Here is a 24,735-nt window from a genome sequence, read left to right on the forward strand (position 1 = left end):
TCCAGTTTTTACACATTTTTTTTTTTTTTAGAAATCATTCTAATATGCTCATTTGGTTCACCAAGACATATTTCTTATCAATATTCAAAACAGTTATCCTGCTTAATGCTTTTATGGAAACTGAGGGTTTTTTTTCAGGATTCTTAGTAAGTTTAAAATAACACAATTTATTTGAAAAGGTAATCTAACCTTATAAATCTCTTTACTGCCACTTTTAATTAATTTAATGCATCCTTGCTGAATACAAGTACTTATTTATTTAAAAATTAAAAAATAACCCCTGACCCCAAAATAAAAACATGTTTTGGCTGATTTAAAAGCCTTTTTAACTAGTGAAGACCAGTAAAATTCTCACTAATTGGTTGTCATGATATTTCACTGTATTGGCCCTCACAAGTATAGCCAAACCTGTACACAATTATTGAATATGAGACTGTTTTGACCAACCCTATTACAAAAAAATATCTGGTAACTGAAAATAATTACTGCAAAGAAGCTACACAAGTATGCTGTTGTGTGGATTGCTATTAGTAATTCTCTGATAAGAAATATATGCATACAAACAGAATTCTTTAGTAATATAAATGGTTGTATTCTCGAGTGGACAAATACAATAACATAACCTCAAATTTCAGACCACATATATCAGGACTTTTAGACATTGTTTGACTACATCAATTAATCAAAAAAAAAATTAATCACAAAGATTTATTAACTCCAATATTATCCAATCATTTGCCAATCCAGGAGCAGGACACCAAACATTAAATATAATTTTGGAATCAAGAATTCAAGCTGTACTTGACTAGCTAAACCACTGGCTGATTTAATCACTACTTATGCTTACTGTAAACATCTGCATAAAATATTACATTTTAGGGGGCCATGAATCCAGCCTGATCCATATTTTATAGTACCATTCATTAATGTTCAAAGAGGAGGGCGCTATTGTCATGATCTCATTTGATCTTCATATTTTGGTTTGATTGCAACGGAGGAAAAAACTGTGCTTTAAAAGCTGAAACAATTCATAGAGAAGGAACCAATTTCTTTGTTTGTAGTTTTCATTTAAACTGTTTGTTGTGGATCAGGAACAAATCACCGTGGCAATACTGCCTCTTTCTGAGCCCTTGAGCTCTAAGAACAATCTGAGCTCAAAACCCCCAGCAAATGGCCCCTTTATTTCTCTCTCTCCATCCTCACTCAGCCTTCTTAAAGACTTGCTTGGCAGTGACACCCTGAGCCCTCATCTCCTGCAGAGAGAGACAGAGAGAGAGAGAGAGAGAGAGAGAGAGAGAGAGAGAGAGAGACATGAGGAAAAAGGATGAAGGACATTGTAAGAGATGCACAGTAGTAGCCCAGTGGTTAAAGCTTCGATCAGGATTAACCCAAGAACTGGAGACATTCAGAGAAGGTCCTATCAACATTATGCTTGTTCTGAGTAAAGCCTTGAATACCAGGCTGCTCCATGGAAACGATTCCTAAAATTAACAATGTACTGTTTCTTTAAATGAAAAGATCTGTTTAATTCAACCAGGCAAGATTTTTTTTTATGTTTTAGAAAAGAAGTCTCTTATGCTCACCAGGGCATTTGTTTGATAAAAAAAAATGCCATAAAAATGTACTTAAACTGAAAATAACTGTATTTTAATAGACTTTAAAATGTAATTTATTCCTGTGATGGCAAAGCTGCATTTTAAACATTACTTGTCTTCAGCGTCACATGATCCCTCAGAAATCATTCTAATATGGTGCTCTTTTCAGGATAAACAGAAAATTCAAAAGAACCGCTTTTATTTGAAATAGAACTCTTTTGTAACATTGTAAATGTATTTACTGTCACTTTTGATCAATGCAATGTGTCCTTGCTGAATAAAACCATTAATTTCTTTTAAAAACAATCCTACAGACCACAAACTTTTAAACAATACACAAAAAGAGCAGTGTCTCTTTAAACTAGCCCACAAAAGCCCCGTCACTCGTCTAATTTAATTCCCTCCTCTTCATCTCCTATTTCACCTACCCTTTTCATTTTGGCCTGTGTCCTGTTGCTTTTCTCACACTTTTTATAGCTGCCTTGGAAATTATACAACTTTCTTCTTTTTAAAAAAACAATAACTTACAATTATAATTCTATGTTATTTAAAAACCTTTCATACAGTTTTATCAAAACCTTTTCGTCCAGTAAACATTGGAAACATCCACTGTATATGTAAAGCATTTTTTTCCAAGCCCAGCACAAACCCTACTTGCTTACCAAATGAAGGATGTTTCCTTCTAACCAGTGTGTCCAGCCTCTGCCCTCTTTCTCTCCTCTCTGCACGCAGACCAATTTATCACCGTCCCAGTTCACTGTGGTCTGAAACATATGGAGGACATTATCCATTAGCGCCACACATAACACACTCCTTTGTCTGGTGGTTGTTCCTGTAGTGGGTTGACTGCAAAGACAATAATATAAAAATAAGGAGTGCAAATAAAAAAATAACCCACTGACCTGGCACTTTCTCCCATCGACTGGTCCCAGATCCTCAGTGAACTCCTGTCCCAAAGTGAAGTCCATGTCGAAGTTCTTAAAGGTGGTGACTGTCTTTATCTTCATTTCGCCAGAGTTCACATCATGTTCAATATGTTTGCTGGGTTTCAGAATGCAGACGACTTTTCTTAATGCATAATTAACATCTGAAGAGAAGAAAGATTATATGAAAAGCATTTTGATTTGTCATTATTTCCTTAAACTCGTGTTATTCTAAACTGTATTTATTTGTTTTTCTTCAGTGAAACACAAAAGGTGAATTTTTAAGATTTGTTTTGGAATCATAATGATTTTAAGTTCAACTAACTGATTACATTTTTCTGGTTGCAGTGGTAGTTTATCGGCCACTGGAGAAGATTATCAGTGAGAAACAAAACCATTTCAGTCTGTTTGTCACACAAACTATTGTATGAACTCAGAAGACTTGGAATCTGATGTATGAATATTTTTTATGATACTTTATGCTGCTTGTCAAGCTATTTTGAAGCTCAAAAGCTCCTTTATTGTAAATGCACGAAAAATGGCAAGCAAATTATTGAACATTACTCACTTTGTGTTCCACAGAAAAAAGAAAAAAAATTCTACAAAGGAAATTGTTAATTTTTAGGTGCATAAAAGCAGGATGAGACCAGTTACAAGGTCAGAAACAATACATTATAAACGGTTCAGGGTTTCTTCACTTTGAAGGGGAAACAAAATACTTTTTTTTTTTACACACTAAAATGCTATGATCTCGTTTAGGCTTTCTTCGGCGAGAAGATGATTAGACTATTTCATCACCCCAGAATAAAGGGAGGTACATGCATCAGGTTCACAAAGGTTTGAAGACAGGTAAGCTACATCACAGTCAACAAGCATCAAGTTACAATCAAAGCAAGCGAGTCACTGCGGTTCGAATAGACTCATACTAGAGCAGTTCACTTATATGCTCTTCTTAGATTGCAAAATTGAGAGAAAATTTAAAATATATATATTTTTTAAATTGTAGCTTACCCAAAGCCGCCAGATATTCTTCAAAATTATTCTGGGAAACCATGTTGTAAATGCCAGTATAATTAGGTTTGGACATTCTCAGTTTTTGTTTTTTTCTTTCGTTCGAATCGAATCCAACTAAACTTTGATTGTGATTTGTGGCTCTGTTGTTGGCACACTTTTCCTTGTGGTTATCTGTCTGGATCTCTATCCGTGTCTCCAGGCAGCACTATCGCATCGTAGGCTACGCTATTAATTTGGTTATAATAGCGAGATTAACGTCGTTTCCTACTAACAGCACGCGAAGTGTACCGAGCAGAATCCGTGGTCAGTGTTTCCGGGAATCTTTTCCGTGATGTTCCGTTCCACAATGAGCCATGACCGATCTGAGGTTCGTCCTCTGTAAGTAAACCCGAAAACAGCTGTGACTCCTCCCAAACCATCTCATTCTGAACAGAACAAATGGCCAAATCCAGCCTCTCTAGGTTTGGGATTGATTTGCAGGCATTAAGGAGAGGTGTACTGCATTTCCAGAGCTTTTATACATGTAACTTGATAAAATACACAATAAAAGAATGATTCATTATGACTGTACCCCTTTAAAATATGCAAACTATAGGCGTCGACTCATTAAATAAGTGAATATAAGTCTACAGAAAGTGTCAGGAAAAAAGAAAACTTGTTTTATTGTGATCTTTTAGAGTAATTGGCCATTTTGTCAAAAAGTTATTATATCAATTTTAGAAATAGTAATGCATTTAATACATGTGTGATGTGCAAAATATATTTCAGATTATCAGTCTGACTGGTGATGAATGTGTAGGCCTACAACAGTTTGAAACCATCATGAAGTCTCAACTCATTTATCAAGGGACATATAGCCTACATGATTAATACTATTGGATTTAGAAAAAGAAAAAAATTGCTAAAATGTTTACTACAATGAAAATATAACTAAATATATTGTAACAGACATTAAAATAACACTGCACATTATGTTTGTATCTGACGGTGTGGACCCCCTGCATTTGCTATATGAGCAAAATGGCAGTTGAAAGATGCTAACCATGCTAACTTACTAAAGTGGTGAGAAGTTTATTTTAAATCCTAATATGTAAATGTTTATCAAGTATATGGAGAATTTTCTAGAAATGTAACACTCATTTTGTTCTGTTGCTCATGTGGAGCTCTGTAAAGTTCATTCATCATTTCTCCTAATGTTTTTTCCCGCTGTGCCTCAATGTTAAACGGGGTCAGCCCTGTATGGGGTCCCCTCTTTTTGATGTACAGAAGAAGAATGAGACGGGTCCCTCTCACTGGCATCAGGCCAGAGTTTATGCGTATCATCTCACCAGGACATCAACCTTTCCTTTCTGCCTTACTGTTACAATAACATCACGGAAAATTAAACATTCTATGCAAACACAACTTCATTTTACTACAGAAGATAACCATAACGGCCAGGGATAACTCTGAACAGTCTTTGAAAAGAACTTTTATTAAAACTGAAAACGAGTGGATGATTTTATAATGAATTGCAACTTTTTTAAGTGAATTTACTTCAACAACAAATGTTTTACTACATATTAAAAAATGACACAAAAAATACACAGAGAAAACAAAAATAGCAAGATTTGTTGGATAAGATCAAATATTTGGGCATCTTTGTAAAATCTCTGGCTCAGTTTTCTTTTAAAAAGTCTGTAAATCAGCTAAAAGTGTATTTTAAAATAAGCTGTACAATTACAAAGCACTAAAAAAAATTAAATCTCATCTTTTTCGTGTTATTTTTATCGTTTCCTGACAGATCCACTCTTCTTTTCCTCTGATTTCTGCTTTTTGACATCTTTCTTTCCTTTTGCTCCCAGATTCTCATAAACATCTTCATTTTTTCTGGAAAAAAAAATATATATATATATCAGTAAACTGATTAATCACTAACTTGAAGTAATTATTATAACCATTATAACCATCCCAACTTTTAAAGAAACAAACGGGAAGTCCACTGCAATGCTTGGATATGAACATTTTCATTTAAATGCAGTTAGATTTGAATATGTAGAAAATCATACCATTACACTAAGTTGTTTTTAGTAAGTTCTCTTTTTCTTTTTTGCTGTTTACTGCAGTTTTAATGTTTTTGTCAGCACCACATAAACCACATATACGTGAGAAATAGAGACTTGCCAAACATTGTCCAATGGTTAGTTCAACTCATGGTGATTTGAGCAAGGTCAAGCTGAATCAATACGATATCTGAGATAAAATGCCCTACTCTAGCCATCTTTCTATTTCAATGGGATATTGCACAACGGTTCTAAGGCTTACAAAAAGCTTGTATAAGCAGAATGGCCGTGTGACTGAGAGATCTTTGAACCACCTACTTAAGTGGTCATTGGTTTAGATGATATGGGGACGTGAAAGGAATGTTTCCTGACGTCTGTGGGAGTATTTGGAGATACGCTACAATCTGAAGTCTCAGTTGCATACTCACTTTGCAGAGGCTTTGCGACAGGCTTTCTGGTGTTTAGACTGAATTGAAAGGTTTCCATATTCAGTTTCTGTTTCCTGTAGCAGAAAGTAAAAAAAAAAATCAATAGCAATACTAAATACAACAGATGGGAGAGACAGATAACTGGATATAAGTCTTATCTTATCTTCTTATTTACAGTGTTGACTTTGAAATCATGGGAACCAAATATTACTAACGAAAAACCAAATATTATTCATTTCCAGTGCAAACTTTCTGGCTTCATTTCCCTCAATTCCGTTAATTTCATTAAAATAAAAAAACTCACAAATGATCCTCAGCCATTTTCTTACCATGACAGCCTTTCGTGTGACCTTAGACGAATCTATATACTCCAGCACAGCCAAGTAGATGAACTTGTACTGGGCTTCAGTTTGCACCATGCCAGACCGCTGGTCTCGAACCATCTGAATGCACTTCTGGATGTCGATGTCACAGTCAAAACCTGACACAGACAACATCTTTAGAAACATTTTTTTTTATTTTTTATCGCAACCATGTTTGATCCAAGATCTATGATAAAGTTCCACCCTGAGGTGTCCTTGTGAAATGTGGTTGCAACAACTAAAAATAAGCCTATTATAAGATTATAAGACTAAGTATATTGATTTGTGTAAAAAAATAAATAAATCTGAACCATTTCAAAGGGAAGCATATTAGCAAAACATATCGTAGATTCTAGAAAGCCTGAGGACATTGACAGGTTATAATGCTTTAATCAATGTGATTGCACTGCATCAACCCTAAGTTGCAATAAAAATGATGAATAATAATGAGTCTCCTGCTGAGAGAGCTGATCTGTGATCAGATTATCATTTTTCATGTCCTGATCTAAAATGAGTTTTGCCATGGCAACGTTCATCATTGTTTTGAGACAGAGATGAATATTGAAACTGTACTGACCCTGTCTCTAGAATGTTTATGTGCTTATTTAAAGTTGTAAACTTCTCATTAAGAGCTGGAATTTATTCAAAACTGCCCAGGACTTCCAGTGGCCTGTAAAAACATCTTAAAGGGAAAGTTTACTTTAAAATGAAATTTCTGTCATCATTTACTCACCCTCAAGTTGTTTCAAACCTGTATGAATTTCTTTCTTCTGCTGAACACAAAGGAAGATATTTTGAAGAATGTCAGTAACCAAACAGTTAACTGGTCCCATTGACTTCCATAGTAGGAAAAAAAAAATACTATGGAAGTCAATGGGACCAGTTAACTGTTTGGTTACTGACATTCTTCAAAATATCTTCTTTTGTGTTCAGCAGAAGAAATAAATTCATACAGGTTTGAAACAACTTGAGGGTGAGTATATGATGACAGAATTTAAATTTTAAAGTGAACTATCCCTTTAAATACACTAATTTGAGCTGAGAATTTATATATTTACGCATTTGGCTGACACTTATTCAAGGTATTCATTTAATGAGTTTATCCATTCTATGACCTTTCATGTGATGTTACCATAGAACAGTACCATGAAAGTATGACTGGTAACCAGTCAGTTGATGATAGCCGTTGACTTCCATAGTAGGGGAAAAAAATATATGAAAGCCAATGGCTACCGTCAACTGACTGGTTACCAACATTCTTCATAATTTCTTCTTTTGTGTTCAACAGAAGAAAGAAACTCATGCATTGGAACAACTTGAGGGTAAATGATGACAAAATAAAATTTTTGGGTGAACTATCTCTTTAAGTGCTTTTCTGAAGGGCACAATGGCTAATATCTTGCAATAGCTTGTGACTGAACCAGCAAACTTCTGGATTCCAGCCTGCTGACTTTAAAGCCTCACAGATATCAGTTTTTACACAGTAAAAAAACAGGTTCAAAAACCTTAAAAGAGGGTAAACTCACCTTTAGCATCAATTGATTCTAAAAGCATGTCGATTACCACAATGGTTCCTGTTCGTCCAATACCAGCACTGCCAAAAACACATTGCAACATTAAAACTATCTCTTCCAACTTGTAGAGGTCATGAGACACTGAATGTCCCATAGCACATGTTACTAAAGAGTAAACAAACTATTAATTTAAAGGTTTAGTGTGGGAAGTGAGGGATCATGAGGAGTTCAAGCATGTACTGTGATTACAGTGGTGTGAATACTGTTAAACTTTTCAGCATGCATAACATGTCATGCCAAGAAATGACATGAAATGTAATAAACCGTTTTCTCTGTTATAAAATAAAATCATCGTAACTTTTTAGAACAATTTGGAGTGATCAGTCCAACACAAAAATATGAATTATGTATTTTCCCAGTGATGGTTTTTGTGAAGTGATAAGTGGCATTTAACCAATGAATGCTGTCCATAAAAAGTCAAGAATATTCAGATGTACACTCTTAAGGCCCGTTCAAACCAGGTATGATAACTGTAATGATAACGATACAGATATATTTCTAAAAGAATAGCAGAGTCCATACCACAACTATCACGATAACAGCACAGAGAAACAATATTGTTGGAATCAATTTCAGAATGACTTCATCCAGCTGATAAATGATAAAAACATTGACAGCCAAAACGAATCCACCTAACTTAAAGAGCATGAGCATTTAAAGCGGTCTTATAATAAACAGAACGATATCGTGTGTTGTGTTGGTGTGGATGCTAATATAGTCATCTTTATAATTATCGTTTTAGGTGTGAACCGGCCTTTAGAATAAAAGGTTCCACGGGGCTCTAGAACCCTAGGGTTCTTGACTCAATTTTAAGAACCCTTTGCCAAAGGTTTCTACATAAGAAGGAATGTCTTATATTATTAATAATACTACTACTTAATAATACATTCATGTTTAACATGTTATTTAAAAAATTTCTAGGGATAAAATATGTTTATGAGCTGTTTAATTGTTAAAATTTAATCAAAATAAAAACATTGAGTTTATTAAAACTAAATCAATAAAATTATCCCATGATGGGAACCCCTAAAAGGTTCCATACATGAAGTGCCTGACAGAATCCTTTAAGGTTCTATAAAGATCCTTTTCTTCTAAGAGTGAATATTTTATGGACATCTGAAATGGCATGACATCTTGTGCTCATGAAGCCCCCAAGTGGAGGATGATGTTATTGTGAGTCAGTACCTGCAGTGGATGATCATGGGTGCAGATGAGGAGAGTTCGTTCTGTTTGATGTTGACCTGCTCCAGAAAGCTAAGCACTCCACCAGGCTCTTGCGGCACGCCGTGATCCGGCCAGCTCAAATACTGGTAGTGCCAAATGGTCCGAGCTGGCTCTTTCTGGAATAGGAATGGTAAAGAGAGAGAGAGTCTACGTGAAGGAAGAGAGTTATCACAATGTGCAGTGCATTCATGCATTTATGCCTTAATGCTAATCAATCATCAATCGCTTTTTGTCACCTTTCCAGTATAATAAATATGTTTTACTTAATTAAAATGTTATTGCCAACATAAACATTTATTAAATTGTACATTTCTTAGTATTTTCAAGGCACGCAAGCTTCAAGAAATAATTTCCTTCGGTTTACATCATGTGTTTTTGTTCTTGAATTTTTTTTAATCCTGTGTTCTCACTTTTTTTAACCTGTTTTTCATAATAGAAAAGCCACAATACTGTTTTCTTTACTGTTTTTATTGGAATCAAATATATAGCATGGAATGGAATAAAATAAAATAAAAACTGCATATGTTAACATAATCTTCACTGTTTAGAACAACTTGGAGTGACCAGTCCAACACAAAAATATTAATTATGGCTTTTTAAAAGCAATCAATCAATACATTTTTCAAAATCTTAAAGCTAAAGACCTTAAGTGTTCTTACTTTTTTACCTTTTAATCTAAACATATTTGTTAATAACTGAAAAGCCACATTTTAAAGACACAATACTATTTTCTTCATACAGTTTTTTTAATATATTATTGGAGTCAACGTGATGGTATGCAATGGAACAGAATGGCATATAGGGCCAGAATCTGGGCCACAGGTGCAGTGCACAGAAATGTCCTCACAGAGGTATTGAAAAGACTCTTTTCTTACCCGATGCGGAGCTGTGAGCTCCATCACTCTGATCTTGTAGTCAGTGGCATCCTTCTCGTTCAGTAACGTCACTACATATCTGCCTACGTCCTTTGACTCTCCCTCAACAGTAGGCCAGTACGGCACACACTTATTCTGCAGAGGGTAACAAAAGATAAACCATGAAACGTTACATTTGAAGTCAGGAGATTTTCTTTTCTACTTTTTTTTTAAAAAAAAGCGAGTCTATAAAGATTTACTGTTTCACACAAAAAACTAAGCCAGAAGAGATTACTGAATTACATAAAATAGAAAGCCATTTTTCATTAAAAATAGTTACTACTGTACATGTAATAATAATTTAAATAAAAAAATCTAAATAGAACAATAATAGAATTAATTATTAACCGGATGAATGCCAACTAGTACTAACCCGTCCTTTCTCAACCTCCCTTGTTGTCATGACGATTACTCGTGACTCTTCTTGCCACATCATTTGCCAAAAATCGGCTACAGTTGTTGCGAGGCAGCCTTGACAAGCAATGTAAACTTTCTGTTGATTAATATCCATTAATTTGTTCTGTGAACACAGACATATAGAAAGAGAGAGAATGATGGAAAAGAGAGGGTTTAAACAAGACATTTTAAAGATGCAATTTGACAGATTTATGATTATGTTGTGATTTATGTTGTGGACGTACTACAACATAGTTGGCATTGATGTAATCAGAGCCGACAACATTGGGATCACCGTTCTGCAGGATAACCCTGGTGTCATCAACTGAAAGTGGAAGAAATGGGAATATTTATTATTTGTAAGTAATAGCAAGATGGGTAAAACGTTGTGGACACCTCTTAAAAGCAGTAAAAAAAAAACATTTTTTTGAATTTATAACTACTAAACTTATATTTCATTTATTAATTTTTAAAAGAAATACTGCAGTGTGATCAGATGAATTGCTCACAGGGAAGGATGTTCTTGTATCTGTTTTTGCTTTTGTTTTCTGGTCTCATTCCTTCATCTCTGCTCTTCGTTACCTTAGTTTCCAACTTCTGCAGTGCCTGCGAGCAGAAAAACAGATTTATAGATCAAGAATAGCACAAATTAAGACAGAAAGTACACGTGACCACATCCTGCCTGTTGAGAGTGGCTCTGAGCAACCGTTTGGCTCCTGTGGTCTAACCTTACTACGACCAGAGATCAGTGCGAACGCACTAATTTTAGCAACAGTTGATTAAATTCATCTTGCCATCCGGTACCAAGTGTTATAAGTACAAAAAAGGCTGTAAAAATGCACAAGTTGTCTTTAATCAGACTCATAACTCATGTAGATGCTGCTGCTAAAACTGCTTTCTACAAAACACATACCTTTGACTTTGTCATACTCGTATATGTAAAAAAAAAAAAAAATCAACTCTGTTTTTAAAGTAATAAATCAAAATAATCAGTTATCTCATAAGATCTGATTGCTTTGGCAGAAAAAAAGTAGGCCAAAGGCAAAAATGGATTATGTTGAGTGGGAAACAGACCCTCTGTTGTGGCCTAACAGACTACAGGCTGCTGTTAGGTGTGAACGGAATAACTCCAGCCCACAAACCCAAAGCTACCACTGTGTGGGAATAACATGTTGTTGTTTTTTACCCAGGTAGGACTAACATATTTCCAGTCTGCAATAAAATCTGATCATCTTTAAAATCTGTTTAGCTCGAATCACTATTTTGTTTGTGTGTGTGTGCGTGCGTGCGTGCGTGCGTGCGTGCGTGCGTGTGTGTGCGTGTTTTCAGGCTGGTCCATCTAATATGCAAGTGTGTTCTAGTATAAAATCATTTATTTTAACTGAAAAGTGGGAATTCCAAATTAATTCTCCATGTATGTTTGTTTAAATAGCATTGATGCACTATTTCCCACAAAGAGCACATAAATATGTAGTTGTCATTCTAATGCATGAAGAACTTGTGATTCATCTACAGCAGGTGGTGAATAACCTTTAAACACGTCACTCACATCAAACTCTTCCCAGAACCCAGCTTTTATCTTTTTATCAGCCCCATCCATGTTCTCCCTCTCTGAGGTTTGGCCGAGCTGCTTTACTCTGCTCTCAATATCAGCTGCGTTCAACCTCGTGGAGTAATAAGGCTGGGGAAAAGAGAGGTGGGTAAACATCATGGGAGAAGAGCAAGACATACATCAAAACGTCAGACAGACAGACTACAGAAAGGAGGAGATAGACAGACAGAAAGGGCAAATATTAATCACAACATTAAAGGTGCTTCCCACAGTTCTATGTAATTTGCCATTTTGTCACACTATAAAGTACATTACTCAGTTTCACAGATTTTTTCCATCCGTATCTCTGTTCAGCAGAACAGATGCTCAACATTTAGCCACTATAAAAGTAATAGTAGATCACTATAACAGCAACTTATCCATATGATCACAAATAAGAAAATCTGTTTCTCTTACATTGTTTTTATTTTAAAAAGGGTTTTAAAATCCAATCAATATCTCAAAACGTATAATTCAATGTGACCATACCTAGTCAATTCCCACAGTGCTGCAGTCAATACCAGACGCTGATTGGTTGCTAGCGTTTTTGTTGCAAGCTTGCTTGACATTTAAGAGATTTAACACATGTTGGTATGAACCCCCTGCCCAATATAAATGTTCTTTACCTGTTTGAGATAAACCATTGTCCCAGACAACTCCTCAATACCAGTGCGTTTGAAATGCTCCACGAGGTCTGTCAAAGTGTCAAAAATCTCTTTACCACCAACTGTGTAGCGGTCATTCTGAAAATAAACATGCATAAGAAGTTAAGAGTTAATCAGTCACTCGGATTCCTACACGGATGGATGGATGGATGGATGGATGATATGGGTTTTTATTCATTCTTTTGCTTGAAAAGTTTGCTTATGCTATTCTTATTAAAAAATGAACACAGAACTGTCATTCAGATTTTACTTTTATTGTACAAGCTGTGAGAATATTCTATCATTAAACCTGAAATACCATCATCAAAATGGCGACGCAGAAAGCTTTCTGTGTCTTTTAATCAGATTAAAAATAGAAGCTGTCCATTGGCAAGGGCTTACAACTTCTTGGATAAACTAGGGTTAACATAGGCTGGTTTAAGACGTTTTAGGCCTTAACTGCATTGTTTGGCTCTCTGAGCTGATTAGAACCGTCTTCACAGAACACTGTTTGTTCTGTTAATCAGCTCACCGGGCAACAATGCAACGATGGCATTTTGTGCTCTTTGAACCTCACTAATGCACATACACATACGCACATACCAGTGGAATAAATTAACAATCGACAGGCAGTGCGCTGACCTGATTTTCCCTCGGTCATAATCTTCTACCATTCATTTAAACAGCACAACAATAGTGCTTATTTAGAGCCCCGAGTGGGGCATGACCACCCCCGCTACCATCCAACGCGCTCATGACTCAAAGTCCAGTCGCGTTTTTCAGGTAAGTGTGTTTTTCAAACTGTGTGTAGGCCTATCATAGTTTAAAAATACTATACTGTGCATATGCTTAAGTATGTAAAAGATGTATATGCATATGCAAGTCTGTGTTAATGTGTACAAATGTCATTCTGTGTTAATGTGTACAAATGTCATTCTGTGTAGTTCTGTATTCTACAGTACGTGTAGGCTATTATATATTTCATGTTATGCATGTCAAACATTTTTTTGTATTTTTGTTATTTGCTGAATTTATGAAAATAATTTCACTCAAACAACGTGTTGTTGGATAAAGATGCTAAGATCTATACAAAAGTACATATTCACCTAAATATTTTAGGATTTACCATCTAAATAAACCATGTGTATACAGTGCCCTCCGGAAGTATGTAAACGGTCTAGTGTGAGGTTTTTAACCATATCAGCATAAATCATATTTCATTTGTGATGGCTTTGCATTGAAAAGGGACAACACAAAAAATTAAAAATAAAAAAAATATTAAATAAAAAACATTATTCATGACAGAAAATACTTGAGCTATTTATAAATTAGCTCTTTGTATTGCAAATAGTATTTAATCATCTTTTGCTAATCCTATATAATAACTGCAAGTTAATGCATTTACACCAACAAATAAGGATGTATGTTGATATGTCCAAAACCCCACTTTAAAACCTTTTCACGAGGAAGTGCAACTAATTATTGGACTTGAAACAAGTTTGTGAAGTAGCCTAACATATTCTATGTTCACGCTCATTATAGGTACATGCTGTTAAGATTAATGCAGAACACTGACCTCTTTTGACTCACAACAATTTATACATGTATAAGCACATGCACTTACGTTGCACATGATCTTGATATGGGAGACCTTCCGCCCAACACTGCTCATATCACCGGTGAGAGCAGACAGAACAAAGTCTCCTGGTTTAGAGAGCGACTCCCTAACCAGGAACGTCCCGGGCTCATCGCGCTCACGGAGCAGCTTCTCAGCGTTTGGACCCGACAGGTGGCCATGGTACCACCTGAAGATACAAATGCATAAGGGAAAAAAGTCATTGTGAAGTTTAGATTACTGTACTAGATGTTCTTATGATAGAAACTTTTAATAGTAAAACATAAAGGATAACCTGCAAACACGGTTCAAAGAAATGTTACATCTCTGACGGAAAATAAACCAGACAGTCAAGGTATTTAGAGACTGATAGTGGCTAAAAATAAAAAGAATAGGGCCAATGCAGCTGCACCACAAACCACTGCAGCCATGAACAAAAACAAAAACACACAAGGCTGAACATTTATGTCACGTATGCATTTCCCATGTGCGTATATTTATTAGCAATTCTGGATCATGAAGCAAAAGTACGGTGGTCCTCACGCTCTAGCATACTAAAATGTGTACTAACAATTGGACTCAGTTCTCAATTTCTACATCTCAGCTTCCTGTACTGCGGTCGGAAAATTTTCTGATGACAAGATTTCTTGACTCGAGACTTTGGTGTATTTTTAGCTTGTCCTTCCTTCTCTGTTCTCTTGAGAGAGAGAAAACCGCTTGCTAAATCGCCTTTCTGGGGGTTCTTCCATGATTGCTCTCTGTCAACTACAACCGGTGTTTTAGTTTGTGTGATTTTGATGCCTCTGAATTGTTTTATTACATTGAAAAAAAATGAGTTTTATTACATGTTTAAATAAAATGATATTTATGATAAACAACTTGAACACTCATATATATTTATATATATATAATTGTGTATATATATATATTCTTCTGTGATTCTTAAGTTCTCTGTCTTTGCTAAAATAATACATAATACTAAAAGTAAAGCCTAAGAGTAACTGGACACATTTCAACTAGACATCTCTCTTATTATTAAGACACTATCAAGCAAAAAGACGCCTAGATCTGTGCTCTTTTATGTTTTCAATTTAAGACTGGACTTGTGATCAAGCATTATCAATGCAACTAACTCTGGCATTAAACATTTCACTCGTACATGCAATCAGATATGGTAATGTATGGTAACGCATGTATATTTGATGTGTTGTCCGAGGGGAGGGTTTGGCCCGACTTTGGGACAGGAACCAGCCAAGAGTGAGGTATTGGGATGGCGGTGGGATGCTGCAAAACTGTCATGGGACAGAGGTGAGGGAAGGCTATATATACACAGGCCTTTTCTCACAGTTGGATTACCTGAACGTGATCTTCCCGAACTTTGTTAAATAAACTTCATTTAATAATTTATGTGAGTATCAAATGTGCATACATTACACAATCTGTCATTGCAAATTCTCTTCCAACACTATCACAACAGCGTCATGCAGACTTGATGTGCTGTGCGTATGTATTGTGAGCCTTTGGTGACTATTTTCTACATTTGAAAGACAATTATGATAAAATAGCATTACAAATCTTTTCAGAAATCAAGCCCCTTTCATATGCATGAGAAGATATGCTCATCCTAAGAAACCGTGGTTATACATAGATATAAATTTCCTCTGTAAACCTAATAGTCACTTTAAACGGGATCATTTGCCCTTACAATGAAAGTCAGTGGGGTCCAAATTAATTTTTGGGCCACACTGGCTTTCATTGTATGGACAAAAACAGTATAATCCTTCCTCAAACATAATTTTTTGTATTATGCAGAAGAAAGTCATAGGGCCGGTTCACACAGAACACATTTTTGCTGTCAAAAAAACGTGAGATGCAGGTCAGGGGAACGACTAAAAGTGCAAGGTTTATTTTAAAAGTTGAACTTCTTTTAACTTGAGTGTCGTGTTTTAGAACGCTGTGTCATGCGAGACAACGCAAAAGCAAGATGTGAGCCCAACAGTTAAAGATGTCCGTGTATGCGTTTAAATTGAAAAACAATGGAAAAGTAGCGCAGTGGAATGGAAAAATGTGTTCGGTGTGGATGTGACCTCAGTATGCATACTGCATGTTTTCTGTCCGTTAAACAACAACACCCATCAAAGAGCTCATCATCAGCATGACCAAAAAAGAGAAAGATAGACAGAAGGGTGGGGGACAGAGAGCGAAGAGAGACAGTAGAGAGATGAAGGAAGGGCTGAATGGGTCTGGTCACTGTTTGCAAATGTGTCAAAACTAAAGTTTCCAACCGCAGTTGAGAAGAGGAAGTCAGACACATGGCAGAGGGAGGCGCAGAATGTGTCTGCAATTCAAGGTGCTTCAACATGAAATAAGGAGCTTAAATTGAATTCAGTGACCAAGATGGTGACACTTCAGGATCAAAAAGGCCACAATAAATTGTGGGATTCAAAATCTAATTTGAACCTGGAAATAAACACATTTTAGCATTTAAAAGCATTATGAATGAATAAGAAAATGCACATTTCCAAGTCACTAATCAAATTTGTGACATTGATAATGTGAAGTACAAGACAGTATCAGTATCATTTGTGGAACTCATGCAACTGGAGTGCTACTGTCAAATAAAAAAAGGGACGAACTAAATACGACTCTATTTCTATTTAACATTTGACTCAAATTGGTATGCTGGTAATAATATAATATAATGTAATATCATTGAAATTTGAATTTGTAATTGTATTTGTAAAAAGTATTTAGTTAAAATAATGCAAAATCCATTTTTTCTAGCAGTCAAATAATATTTGCGCTGGCAAATATTTACTTTAATTTGTTACATTTATAAATTATTTATAATTATTATAACTTAATTATAATAATTCACTTTACCGTACACTGCATTAATCATTAGATTAATGATCATTAGATTAATCCGCTGTATTTTTAGTTTAGCCAGTCTTAAATTCAGTGAATAATTGTCCCTTTTTCTGTCTTATACTGTATATGTATGTTAAAAAAAGGAATCTGAAACCTTTCACCCCTATATGTGTTAATTTTTTTTTTTTGCACCATAAAAATAATTTGTGCACTATCCAGATAAGGTGCATTTTCCAGTGCTTGTCATTCATGCATACAGTACGTGTATCTTACATCAGAATTATGATTAGCAATGCTGGTTCAGGAAGTTGTGTAAACATGATAAACTGATATACTGTCAATTTAAGTTCTTAAAATTGTGTGGTCAGATCGTTTTAGAATCTGCAGCAGCAGACTGTTTTAAAATATGTAAATTCGGTGTAATCGTAAGGCAAAAGAGACCATGTTAAATGATTAACTTGCTGATCATGGTAACACGTCTCTTACCAAATTAAGTGAATCTGCTGCTGTTGGGAATTTCGACTCTTTATTTAAGATTAATGTCAGCGGTGGAAGGAATTTGGGAGATTTATATCAAGTTTTGTTCCTCAGTTTCTGATGTAACTGAAAGTAGAATGTGGAAGACTTCCAATGTGTGATAGAATGACTGATCATGTGACGCTTTTACCAAATCAATACATCAACAGCAGGGACAGACTCCTCTTGGACGACATTTTGTCTTATTGCACAATATCACAGACCTCCAGAAACTGCATACATGTGGATCATTCCACTCCATAACAATTTTTCCATTCATTTGCCATTCATATTTTGCCATGTAGCAACCAGTGTTGGGGAAGCTACCGGTCAAGCTTCAAATTTTTTTGTTTTTGTTATAATAGTTCAACTACAGACGAACTACTAATGTTTGCTATACATGCTAACAAAAGTGGCTAACTACACAACTTCAATGTAATTATTTGTTAGTACCTTGTTGTAATGTGGCAAAAAAGCAGTACGTGCTATTTGAAGTAGGTAGCCACACTAGTTACTAACACAAAAAGCTAATTACATTTGAAGCTGTATAGTTAACCATTTTTTGTTAGCTTGTAGTGTAGCTAGTATAGTATTTATCTCTGCCACAAAAAAAATCAGTTAAAGCTTTCAGTTAGCATGACAGCATTTGAACAGATACATTTACATAAAATACCACTGCTAAACTACAAAACTCCCAAACACCTCTCCAAAAGTGCAAAGCAGCAAAACTTCCTTCACTGATAACAACACTGTATATTAGTTGTAAAATATAAAACATGTAAATTATTAGCCTTATGAGGAAAATGACTGAGTTGTTTCCCTGTCTTAGAAATTCCTTAAAAAGACCAGTAAAGCCAGTGGATATGTTTACATGGACAGCAATAATTTGACTACCGGGTCCACAGACCATGTCTGAATATAAATTTGCAAACAGATATTTCCAATTACCCAAATACCATAGCACTATGCGTATCTGGATTAAGCTTAACATCGAACAATGAAGTTGCATAGTGCGACTGCGAGACATGGAAATATCACATTCTGACTTTGACCTTTAGAGTTTTTAACATACTTATTTTTTTTACTAAACTCTTCACCTTCTAGCTATTGGGTAAAAAAATAACAGCCTAACTTTATAAACAACTATAAATTCCATGATTGCAACCAGAATGATAAATGTTACATATTTGAATATAATCAAGATCAGAAAATAACAAATCTATTTGTGGAGGGCCTCGCTAATTTGGATATGGTGTAAAAGCGAACAGTAAATACCTATGTGAACATTATAATCGGAATATTTTATATGGTCATGACAGGAGTTAAGAAAAAATAGAACTTTGCATACACAAGGTTAGTAAGTGTTTTTATCATGTTAACACAATTTTTATAGAGCAGAATGTGCATTGGCAAAATACAGATGAAACTCGTATCTGTAATGGAAATGATGTAACGTAAACCTTTGAAATGAGGTATATCAGTCTCACAAATCATTTAGATCAATGATGGCATCCCCAAAATCAAATTATCAACAGCTTAGTTATTTGCTTCAGTTAGTTTTGTAAATACGGGGTCCGTAAATATCAGGATACAGGGTCAAATATGATGGCGTACCTCTCAGTGGTGGGATCAGAACAGTTCAGGGGGTATTTGAGCTCAATAACGGTCCCATCTTTATCCTGTAGAGTTCCATGATCTCCAGTGTAGTACTCCACCAACTCGGCTAACGTAGCAAACTTCTCCCCGCCGTAAAGGTCATAATAATCACCCGTGTTCTGAATCCTAATATGCGTGACTATTTCCCCCACTCTGAGAAAAAGAGGAAGAGAAGGAAAGAGGATTGATGATGTACCATTCTCAGTTCAATTCAATTTCTGTTTATTGGCTTACTATTAATCAGATCGAACGTGCATGGCATCTCAATTAGGACCCTATACATAAATGAGTCGTTTCTTTCAGAGGCAAAATCTAACAACATCAGTACATAATGTCGCAGGAAATGGAGTAATAGTGACTTCACAAAGTGTGTAGAAATTGTATGTGAGCGTGTAGTAATTACTTGACTTGAAGGCTTATTCACAAAGGATCGCAGTGATATTTGTTGTATTTATTACCCCAATTCTGTTTCCCCAGGCTTGCAGTTTTAGCTTCCTGAGCTTGAATGATTACCTTCTCAAAAAAAATAGCTATGTTCAAGGATGCCAGCAAAACAACTTTGGTTATGTGATTTGGAACTGTGGTGCAGTAAATAGGACACACTCTAGTATCATATACGAGGAGGACTTACAGGAATACAGGTTCAAATCCGACCTGATCTGAGTCATTCCCATTCCCTTTCTCTGTCTTTACACTGTACTGTCAGCTTTATAATAGCCTATTAATTAAAGGCTTAAAAGTCTGTATTAAAAAAAAAAGATAAATGGAATTTATGAATTATGGTTCTACACTAAATTACAACGTTAGTGACACTTCATTTCCATTATTGTTGTTAACATTGTAATTGTATTATATTGTAATAAGGTTTAATAAACTACAAATGTGGTAAACAAATAAAGGTGCCTTCATAAAAGCATGACCTATTTTATATTATTAAACATGGAAGTTTATGGAACATTTATTCTAGGCTACATGCAAATATGAAAACATGCAAATTTAAATAAGTATTCTTGAAATTGCTTATTATGTTTATTTGTATGGAACAGAACAAAATAGAATATAAGTCAATGTAATTGTCAGAATCGGATGGCACGACATGCCATTTTGAGCTTTTGACACTTCTCTTTGCCCTTTAAAAATGAACTGACATTAGGCTGGCATTTAGTAACACCGAATCATTAAGTGACAACATCGCAGACAATTCTACTAATCAGCCTATTGATGTTGTTCATCATTAAGTAGATCATTTTTATACAAAGTAGAATTGACAAAAATTCTCATTGTATATCTGAAGCATATTTTACAGTCTATATATAAATCAAATGAATTAGGTTTATTAAAATAATAAACACACAAATAAATTAGTGAATTATTGCATTGTTATGTTAAGTGAACTGTAGGTAGCAGGTGCATGAATAAAATAAAAAAAGAGAAGAAAAAATATTGTTTAAGAATGTACATAAAAACGTGTTGACTGCATGAAAATAATTTAAGGTCAGAAAACCACAGCTCACACCAACGCTTCTGAAAAGCACAAAATGTGATGGACAAAACACAAATACAGAATCAAATTAACCCCACAAATAATGAAATGTTAATTCGCTCATTGTGTGTGAAGTCTGCCTAGATAAAAAAAATCACTGCTTGTTATCGATTCCAAAAAAATCCTTGGTTTGAAGAGTATATAAATGTTGTTTGACAAGCTCTAGAACTAAACACGGTCAGAATCAGAGGAACAAAGACGAGTCTCAAACCAGTCTAACACATTCAGTAAAATGTTTTTTTTAAGCCAACACAGAGAGGTTTCTTTTCATAAATAGAACAGATTGTCCTGGAAAGTAGTGAAGGCTATCTGTCAACCAATCTGACCTCAGCTTATCCTCAGAACCAAATTTTCACCTTTCATAAAAAGAAGCTAAAAATTGACATTTTTATCATATCATCAAACAAAAAAAAGTGCTGTACCTAACAGACAGGGAGAAATCGCCAACATTCTTCTTGCTGGGTCGGGCCAGGAAGCTGCCATGGACGCCTCGGGTCTTCAAAACCGTCTCTGCGTCAATTCCAGACAGATCTCTGTGGAACCACCTGTTTAACATGTAAATGAGCATCTGTTATGATGATAATAATAATATTACATTTTAAATGAGTGCCATCACACGAATAGTGCAACATATCGTACGTAGACAACTGTACGCAAGCCAAATATTTAATAATTAAAATAAATTCAGGTTAAAAAAATGAATATATTTTCTTCAAAATGAAAATAAAAACAATATTTGGTCAATTGGTGGCAGTCAAATGTTACTGTAACATTTGCATAGTTGATTTGATGAACTGCACCTGTGGTTTAGAACACCTGTGTGGACTAGAGGGGAAACTGACTTCTACATCTACATCTTGGTTGGTAAAAATTTAACTGTAATAATGGCTGATTTAGAATTTTGTTATGTATTGCATTCATGCATTTATAAAAGAGTCTATCTGTCTGTGTGTGTGTGTGTGTGTGTGTGTGTGTGTGTGTGTGTGTGTGTGTGTGTGTGTGCTGTGTGTGTGTGTGTGTGTGTGTGTGTGTGTGTGTGTGTGTGTGTGTGTGTGTGTGTGTGTGTGGAGGAGGCACAGAGCTGTTCAAAAGCTAATAGGCAAATGCGCATGAAAGTTTTCATTTATAATAATGTATAATGATCATTCATGGCACGGTGAGGCACATGCAAAAACAAGCACACTCTACCAAGGCCTACCAAACCACCAAGTGCATTTGCAGAAATGCACATACACACAAAGCACAGGCATGCATCAACATAAATACACGTTGCACTTTGCAGTTGCATTCACACACACAAAAAGCCTTTTTACACATATTTGCAAAACACACAGATAAGGGTCTAATACATAAGAGTAGCAACAACTGAAAAAGGGAAGATGATGAGTTGAACAAGATTGGAACAAGAGTCTCAACTTACCGAACCATCTTCCTATTTCAAAAGTTCCTCTTCCAGTCAAAAAGAAAAAGAATTGAATCCACATTAATATTGTAATAAATAAGATACATGCATAAACATAATCCAGAGCTGTAAAGAACGGTCTTCTTCTCTTTGTGTCATACGTCTGCACTCATCCTCTACTTTTCTGTTTGCCTCCCTCCTTCTATAACTTGTGCATTGACATCCCTCCACACAACCAACCACAGCCCATAATCATTTATCTACCGGCATCATACCTGCCCTCTCTGCTTCTCCTCTCTCGAAACGTAAACAGTGTTTTCGGTGCTTTGAAGAGCAGGTCGTCTTGACAGTGTATATAAGCCTGTTGTATGTCCCTCCCTCTCTCACTCTCTCATGCTGTTACAAACTCCTTCCTTCCTTTTTGTGGCTTGTTCATAAAACAGTGAAAGCAACAAGAGAGATAGAGAAAGATCCTGAGATGGCAGATTGATTTCCTGGTTCTTCAAGTCCTTTTAGTCAAGAACTAACCCAGACAAACGTCCATCTCACCATTTGAAACTAAAAGAGACAAAAAGAGGAACTACAGGTTGAGCAAAATATCAGAAACAACAATGAAATGCAAATTACCCTCACTTACAGCTTCTGAATGTACTTCTCTTGCTTCCAATAATTTATGCATTTTTTCCTCACAGGTTGATTTCACAGGTTGGTGTCAGTCTGACAGATAAAGTCCATTTTGTTTAGTGTATATTGCACTTCCTTGTTTCCAGACTTTCACCTCACAGAGAGAGAGAGAGAGAGAGAGAGAGAGAGAGAGAGAGAGAGAGAGAGAGAGAGAGAGAGAGAGAGAGAGAGAGAGAGAGAGAGAGAGAGAGAGAGAGAGAGAATGTATTATGTGTACATGTATATGTATCCATTTTATATATATATATATATATATATATATATATATATATATATATATATATATATATATATATATAAAATATAAATAGCCAATGTACCTCAAGGCCCCATGGTCATCAAAATAAAAAAAATAAAAAATGTAATCAATATCTCAAGCTCACCAAGGCTGCATTTATGTGTTCCTACTACTAACAGTAATATTATTAAAAATTTAAAATAACTGTTTTCCATTTTAAAATGTAATATATTCCTATGATGGCAACGCTGCATTTTAAGCAGCCATTACTCCAGTCTTCAGTGTCACATGATCCTTCGAAATCATTCTAATTTGCTTAATTGGTGTTCAAGAAACATTATCACAGTTAAAAACAGTTGTGCTGCGTAATATTTTTGTGGAAACTCAAACTGATATTTTTTTTCTTCAGGATTCTTTGATGAATAGAAAGTTCAGAAGAACAAGATTTATTTGAAATCGGTTTGTAACCGTCTACTGTGACTTTTTATCAGTAATGCATCCTTGCTGAATAAAAGCATGACATTCGTACTGATCCCAAAAACACATTTGCCTGACAAAATTGAATAGGCCTAACGTTACACGTTAAGATCGTAAGTCTATCCAGAAAGGGAGATTATTTTTGCCTTGCAAATTTTATTCGTCTAGTCTCTCGGTTGCAGCTAACATTTGAATACATGCAAAGTCCAAGGTCCAGTTTCACGATACCACATCATAAAATGTGTTTCAAAAGTTTCTCTAAGTGGCTCTTTTTATAGTTACCACTAACTTAGAACCATTTAACAAATACACAGCCAGATAAAAAGGTATTTAGCAGCACATGCAGGTGTGTGTTCAGTAAGGAAGATCAAACATCTTAAAACTAATCACACATTTCTGGAAACACCTTGCCATTTGACAGGTGGTCAAAACCTATATTTTTTACAGTCTATGGTCAAAACAGAATAATACATCTTAAATTATTTTTTTTTTTTTTTTTTTCCTAATCACAAGATCCAAAAAGCAACATAACCCATCTTTTGAGATCAAACTAAAAAAAGGTAGAGGAAAAAGGTCAAGTTAGAAGCGGATGCGTTTTGCACACACGATTATAGAAAGGTCAGAAAACTGTCCCTTACCTACATTACATGCTTTTGTCCTCTTCGGATTAATACTTGGTTGTATACACGCACGCACGCACGCGCACACACACACACACACACCGTGATACAATGTCAAGTTCTGCTTTTGGATTAAACGGATCAAATATCATTAATATTTATTGAATAACATGCAACGTGAAGTCTTGACTAACTAAAGTAGACTTGGCGTCTCCTCTTTTCCAGTCTTCCCTTCCCAAAGCATATTTGCTCCGATAAGTTATCTGCCTCCACCCAACCATTTTAGTTAATTGTCATAATTTCCCCATCCTGTCTTGTTGTTGTCATTCATCACTCATGCTTTCTCTCTGCACCATCCTCTGCTGTTCTCCCCTCCATGTAATCCCTCAACATGCTTGCTACTTTT

General features: G+C 35.4%; 2 protein-coding genes across 3 annotated transcripts; both read right to left on the reverse strand.

Annotated features, from left to right (window-relative positions):
- Positions 1–568: 568 nt before the first annotated feature.
- On the reverse strand, positions 569–4,085 carry rbp5 (retinol binding protein 1a, cellular). Its single transcript, XM_079625823.1, has 4 exons — positions 3,530–4,085; positions 2,498–2,682; positions 2,258–2,359; positions 569–1,253 (listed from the first exon to the last, which is right to left on the reverse strand). Exons 1-4 carry the CDS (start codon positions 3,603–3,605, stop codon positions 1,200–1,202), a joined length of 417 nt encoding a protein of 138 aa, XP_079481949.1. The 5' UTR covers positions 3,606–4,085; the 3' UTR covers positions 569–1,199.
- Positions 4,086–4,976: 891 nt separating this feature from the next.
- On the reverse strand, positions 4,977–24,573 carry ptpn6 (protein tyrosine phosphatase non-receptor type 6; the record flags this gene model as incomplete). 2 transcript variants are annotated; one of them, XM_079625819.1, is made up of 18 exons in its annotated part: positions 4,977–5,401; positions 6,003–6,076; positions 6,332–6,483; positions 7,891–7,958; positions 9,124–9,278; positions 10,038–10,172; positions 10,450–10,596; positions 10,718–10,797; positions 10,982–11,078; positions 12,022–12,153; positions 12,690–12,806; positions 14,332–14,512; positions 19,324–19,518; positions 21,331–21,453; positions 22,329–22,357; positions 22,586–22,868; positions 22,948–23,088; positions 24,348–24,573. In XM_079625819.1, 15 exons carry the CDS (start codon positions 22,334–22,336, stop codon positions 5,299–5,301), a joined length of 1,767 nt encoding a protein of 588 aa, XP_079481945.1. In that variant the 3' UTR covers positions 4,977–5,298. The 2 variants fall into 2 exon arrangements, with proteins under 2 accessions (XP_079481945.1, XP_079481944.1); XM_079625818.1 differs by lacking the exons at positions 22,329–22,357; positions 22,586–22,868; positions 22,948–23,088; positions 24,348–24,573 and having other exon boundaries at positions 4,978–5,401; positions 21,331–21,464.
- Positions 24,574–24,735: the final 162 nt, after the last annotated feature.

The sequence above is a fragment of the Phoxinus phoxinus genome (genome assembly GCF_949152265.1).
Source record: "Phoxinus phoxinus genome assembly, chromosome: 10".
NCBI lineage: Eukaryota > Metazoa > Chordata > Actinopteri > Cypriniformes > Leuciscidae > Phoxinus > Phoxinus phoxinus.

What these genes read in the sequence shown, in the direction of transcription:
- rbp5 (XM_079625823.1), bottom strand. Translation starts at nt 3,605, where the DNA reads ATGTCCAAACCTAATTATACTGGCATTTACAACATGGTTTCCCAGAAT. An exon ending in AGAATATCTGGCGGCTTTGG is followed by an intron (nt 2,683 to 3,529) that starts GTAAGCTACAAT and finishes TCTTCTCTTCAG; the next exon opens with ATGTTAATTATGCATTAAGA. An exon ending in TCGATGGGAGAAAGTGCCAG is followed by an intron (nt 2,360 to 2,497) that starts GTCAGTGGGTTA and finishes CATATGTTTCAG; the next exon opens with ACCACAGTGAACTGGGACGG.